A 6,000-nucleotide genomic window follows, 5' to 3' on the forward strand; every position below is an offset into this window, starting at 1 on the left:
CCCTCTCAACTATACCTCCTCCTCCTCCTCCACCTCTCCAACTATACCTCCTCCTCCCTCCTCCCCCTCTCCAACTATACCTCCCTCCTCCCCTCCAACTATACCTCCTCCTCCCCTCTCCAACTATCTCCTCCTCCCCTCTCAACTAATCCTCCTCCACCTCTCAACTATACCTCCTCCTCCCTCCTCCACCTCTCCAACTATACCTCCTCCTCCTCCACCTCTCCACCTCTCCTCCCTCCTCACTCTCCCACTACCTCCCTCCTCCTCCACCTCTCCAACTATACCTCCTCCTCCCTCCTCCCCTCTCCAACTATACCTCCTCCTCCCTCTCACTATACCTCCTCTCCCTCCTCACCTCCACTACCTCTCCTCCTCCACCTCTCAACTATACCTCCTCCTCCCTCCTCCCTCTCAACTTCTCCTCCTCCTCCCTTCTCCTCTCCAACTATACCTCCTCCTCCACTCCTCCCCCTCTCCAACTATACCTCCTCCTCCCCACCTCTCCAACTATACCTCCTCCTCCACCTCTCCAACTATACCTCCTCCTCCCTCCTCACCTCTCCAACTATACCTCCTCCTCCTCCTCCCACCTCTCCAACTATACCTCCTCCACCTCCTCTCTCTCCTCCTCCTCCACCTCTCACCTCCTCCTCCCTCCTCCACCTCTCCAACTATACCTCCTCCTCCCTCCTCCAACTCTCCCTCCCTCCTCCAACTATACCTCCTCCTCCCCCTCTCCAACTATACCTCCCTCCTCCCCCTCTCCAACTATACCTCCTCCTCCTCTCCTCCTCTCCAACTATACCTCCTCCTCCCTCCTCCACCTCTCCACCTCCTCCTCCCTCCTCCCCCTCTCCAACTATACCTCCTCCTCCCTCCTCCCACCTCTCCAACTATACTCTCCTCCTCCCTCCTCCACCTCTCAACTATACCTCTCCTCCCTCCTCCACCTCTCCAACTATACCTCCTCCTCCCTCCTCACCTCTCCAACTATACCTCCTCCTCCCTCCTCCACCTCTCCAACTATACCTCCTCCTCCCTCCTCCTCTCCAACTATACCTCCCTCCTCACCTCTCCAACTATACCTCCTCCTCCACCTCTCCAACTATACCTCCTCCTCCACCTCTCCACCTCTCCAACTATACCTCCTCCTCCCTCCTCACCTCTCCAACTATACCTCCCTCCTCCACCTCTCCAACTATACCTCCTCCTCCCTCCTCCACCTCTCCAACTATACCTCCCTCCTCCACCCTCTCCTCCTCCCTCTCCACCTCTCCAACTATACCTCCTCCTCCCTCCCTCTCCAACTATACCTCCCTCCTCCTCCACCTCTCCAACTATACCTCCTCCTCCACCTCTCCAACTATACCTCCTCCTCCCTCCTCCACCTCTCCAACTATACCTCCCTCCTCCACCTCTCCAACTATACCTCCTCCTCCCTCCTCCACCTCTCCAACTATACCTCCCTCCTCCACCTCTCCAACTATACCTCCTCCTCCACCTCTCCAACTATACCTCCTCCTCCACCTCTCCAACTATACCTCCCTCCTCCACCTCTCCAACTATACCTCCTCTCCCTCCTCCACCTCTCCAACTATACCTCCTCCTCCACCTCTCCAACTATACCTCCTCCTCCCTCCTCCACCTCTCCAACTATACCTCCTCCTCCACCTCTCCAACTATACCTCCTCCTCCACCTCTCCAACTATACCTCCTCCTCCCTCCTCCACCTCTCCAACTATACCTCCTCCTCCACCTCTCCAACTATACCTCCTCCCTCCTCCACCTCTCCAACTATACCTCCTCCTCCTCCACCTCTCCAACTATACCTCCCTCCTCCCTCCTCCACCTCTCCAACTATACCCTCCTCCCTCCTCCACCTCTCCAACTATACCTCCTCCTCCACCTCTCCAACTATACCTCCTCCTCCACCTCTCCAACTATACCTCCTCCTCCACCTCTCCAACTATACCTCCTCCTCCACCTCTCCAACTATACTCCTCCTCCCTCCTCCCCCTCTCCAACTATACTCCTCCTCCCCCCTCTCCAACTATACCTCCCTCCTCCACCCTCTCAACTATCTCCTCCTCCACCTCTCCAACTATACCTCCTCCTACTCTCCAACTATACCTCCTCCTCCACCTCTCCAACTATACCTCCTCCTCCCTCCTCCCCCCTCTCCAACTATCCCTCCTCCTCCCCCTCTCCAACTATCCTCCTCCTCCCTCTCCACTACCTCCTCCTCCTCCTCCACCTCTCCAACTATACCTCCTCCTCCCTCCTCCCCCCTCTCCAACTATACCTCCTCCTCCACCTCTCCAACTATCTCCTCCTCCTCCACCTCTCCAACTATACCTCCTCCTCCCTCCTCCCCCTCTCCAACTATACCTCCTCCTCCCTCCTCCCCCTCTCCAACTATACCTCCTCCTCCCCCTCTCCAACTATACCTCCTCCTCCACCTCTCCAACTATACTCTCCTCCTCCACCTCTCCAACTATACCTCCTCCTCCACCTCTCCAACTATACCTCCTCCTCCCTCCTCCACCTCTCCAACTATACCTCATCCTCCCCCTCCAACACTATCTAGCTACTCTGTTTATTTCTGGGGATGGATGCGTCTAAATCTTAAACAGCGAACATTTATGATAATGTCTGTCACAAGAAAGTTCCCCTTTAGCTGTCTTCCTGTAGCATGCTCTTCCAGCTGTACTCCCACATTGTACTCCATGTGGCAGCTCTATGTCTGCAGTAGGATACTACCACAAGAGGTATCATCAGATGAAGGAAGAGTTAAGGGCCTGTTTGTTCAGAGCTCATGTCTAACACTGTTCTTTTGTTTTCCATACTCCTCTCCTCCAACAGTCCATCTATAACAGATGACATCCTAAAGGACCTTTTCTCTGGGACCGGATACACAGTCAAGGCCTTCAAGTTCTTCCAGTACGTTCTCTTTCGGACACTTTACTTCCTCAACACACAAAGGCCAGGATTCAAACAAACCGCACAGCGCTAATAGAGCGCCGAACTTGACTTTTAAAGAAAATTTCCCCGACGTTCACAGAGATCTCGTTTGTAGTAAACACTGTACTTTTGCACGTGACAATAAAAAACTTGAAACTTGAATGTTGGCTAAAAACGCAAAATCACCTTTTAACCCCCTAGAGTCGATGTCCACGCTCCAGTGGAAATGTAATTAGCATAATTACAAATCCCCATAAGAATCATTATATGCTTTCTAAATATAGCATAATCAAATTATAAAAGGACTAACTATAAGATTTCACCTTCTTTATAACTTTTAAAAACATATTTTTATGTTTAGTGTTAGAGAAAAAGTGCATATTTTCTAAAGGGCTCTCTTGATCAAAACGTCTGACCCCATTGCTGTGAACGTCTCACAGAGCTTTAGCTTTGCTTCCTGAACCTGTTAGGAACTCGCCTTTCATCTCATATTAATCTTGTCTGTCTATGACAAACATCATGTTTTATTTTTGTTTAAACCCCTAAGGTCGATGTCCGCGCCCCCGCAGAAATCTAATTAGCATAATACTAAAATCCCCATAAAAATCTGTCCGTTTAAGAGATGTTAAGCTATATTTAGAGATATCTGTTTTTTTTGCATTGGATGCGTCTCAATCCACCGCATCCGCTGATGTCTCACTTCCGCATCTGCGGTGAAAGGTGACAGAGCTAGAGAGGTGTTTGTCAGACCATGAGACGTCCCGGAAATTGGTCTTCTTACAAAATAGTCTGTAACGTCCGAACGGCTTGGCCGACACACTATTATGTCCCCTCTATGGAAAGATGAGACTCACGAACACGATGGTGTTCTCCGTCTTGGGACTCGTCTGAAGTCGGTACAGCCCATCTGCCAACTTCTGTCTGTAGTGTCCAAACAGTTTGAGCTACAACACTAATATGACCCCTATGTGGAAAGGTGAGACTCTCACGAACACGATGGCGTTCTCCGTCTTGGGACTCGTCTGAAGTCGGTACAGCCCATCTGCCAACTTCTGTCTGTAGTGTCCGAACAGTTTGAGCCACAACACTAATATGTCCCCTATGTAGAAAGGTGAGACTCTCACGAACACGTACATGTCGGTTGTTTTGCTCTAGGACGCCAACAGGCCTCACAAGACTTGTCTGAAGGTCCCTGGTACCAGTTGAAAAAATGAATGGAATTACAGTATATATGGCGACTGATTAGTGCCAAAAATAAGGGGTTAAATAGTTGTTTTAAAAAAATATATATATATATATATAATGTTTCCTGATCTCTCAGATATAGGACAGACACTTCAGAACAAACTTCTTTTAGATTTTTTTTGGGGGGACTATCTGTTGTTCCATGTAGTGAATCTGTTATTCAATGTGTTTGTATGGGCTAATAGCAGTAAGGACTATCTGTTGTTCCATGTAGTGAATCTGTTATTCAATGTGTTTGTATGGGCTAATAGCAGTAAGGACTATCTGTTGTTCCATGTAGTGAATCTGTTATTCAATGTGTTTGTATGGGCTAATAGCAGTAAGGCCAAATACAATTTTTCATCAAATATTATTATTATTATTATTTTTATACTTCAAGGGGTCTTGAAGGGCTTAGACTCTTATGGGTTAAAGCCAAGTGTAGTGTGCTATGGGATAATTAGTATTTACAGTGTATTTTCAGCTCTCTGGTGGTCTTGGTGTAGTACCGGTATAAGCCACTAGATGGGAATTGCTCCACTTGGAGAAATATCCGTTCAGAAGGATTGGGCCACACCCCTAATATGTTTTTCCAAAAGCAGATTTGACAGATTAGAGCTAGAAATGTGTCTAAAATCATCATTCAGAGCTGAGGGAACATTCAGAATAGTTATTTGGGTAGTTCACTGTACTTACTCATGATCTTGAATTCATTTCCCTTTTGCAGATCAATAAAGTGTTATTGATTACTGTCTGTCCATCTGTGTCTGTCTCAGGAAGGACCGTAAGATGGCCCTGATCCAGTTGGGTTCAGTGGAGGAGGCCATCCAGGCTCTGATCGACCTCCACAACCACGACCTGGGAGAGAACCACCACCTCCGCGTGTCCTTCTCCAAGAGCACCATCTGACCCGCCTCACACAGCTCCCCCACCCCACCCCCTGGGCCTCGCTCCTGGGCTGGGCTAACCCCATGGCCCCCCCCCTAGCCCCTGTTGGGAGTGAAGGACAGAATGACCCACTTTGACATAAAACAACAGCAGACAATGAACTAGTTTAGATGATACTGTTGTAATAGACTACTGTAATGCAAGCCTTCAGGGAGAGACTGATTTAGAGACAGAGCTGAAGTATGCTGGAAGGGCAAAGGGTACAACGGTAATGTGGGCTGACATGGTGCATCAGTGCATCCTTTATCTGGCATTAGAGGACCCTAACCCATGGGAGAGACCCTAACCCAGGGAGAGACCCTGACCCATGGAGAGACCCTAACCCATGGGAGAGACCCTAACCCAGGGAGAGACCCTAACCCATGGGAGAGACCCTAACCCATGGGAGAGAGACTAGACCTTAACCCAGGGAGAGAGACTGGACCCTAACCCAGGGAGAGAGACTGGACCCTAACCCAGGGAGAGAGACTGGACCCTAACCCAGGGAGAGAGACTGGACCCTAACCCAGGGAGAGAGATACTCAACACTACTGGGAGGCTTCTGCCCAGTGTGTCACCCTGTCACCCACCCACCCTGTCACCACCCAGCCACTGACCCACCCTGTCACCACCCAGCCACTGACCCACCCTGTCACCACCCAGCCACTGACCCACCCTGTCACCACCCACCCACCCTGTCACCACCCAGCCACCCACCCACCCTGTCACCACCCAGCCACCCACCCACCCTGTCACCACCCAGCCACCCACCCACCCTGTCACCACCCAGCCACTGACCCACCCTGTCACCACCCAGCCACCCACCCACCCTGTCACCACCCAGCCACCCACCCACCCTGTGAGACCCTTCTAGCTATATTGCGT

General features: G+C 50.6%; 1 protein-coding gene across 5 annotated transcripts in view; it reads left to right on the forward strand.

The window, feature by feature from the left end:
* Positions 1-5,749, forward strand: part of LOC121573355 (polypyrimidine tract-binding protein 3-like) — a 135,650-nt gene extending 129,901 nt beyond the window's left edge. For all 5 annotated transcript variants that reach the window (XM_041885258.2, XM_041885260.2, XM_041885261.2 and 2 more), the window contains 2 exons: positions 2,866-2,943; positions 4,965-5,749. In XM_041885258.2, coding sequence (XP_041741192.1) covers positions 2,866-2,943; positions 4,965-5,097 — 211 coding nt within the window. In that variant the 3' untranslated portion in view covers positions 5,098-5,749. The remainder of the gene's footprint in view (positions 1-2,865; positions 2,944-4,964) is intronic.
* The last annotated feature ends 251 nt before the right edge of the window (positions 5,750-6,000 follow it).

Source organism: Coregonus clupeaformis, chromosome 9 (genome assembly GCF_020615455.1).
Source record: "Coregonus clupeaformis isolate EN_2021a chromosome 9, ASM2061545v1, whole genome shotgun sequence".
In the NCBI taxonomy this organism is placed as follows: domain Eukaryota; kingdom Metazoa; phylum Chordata; class Actinopteri; order Salmoniformes; family Salmonidae; genus Coregonus; species Coregonus clupeaformis.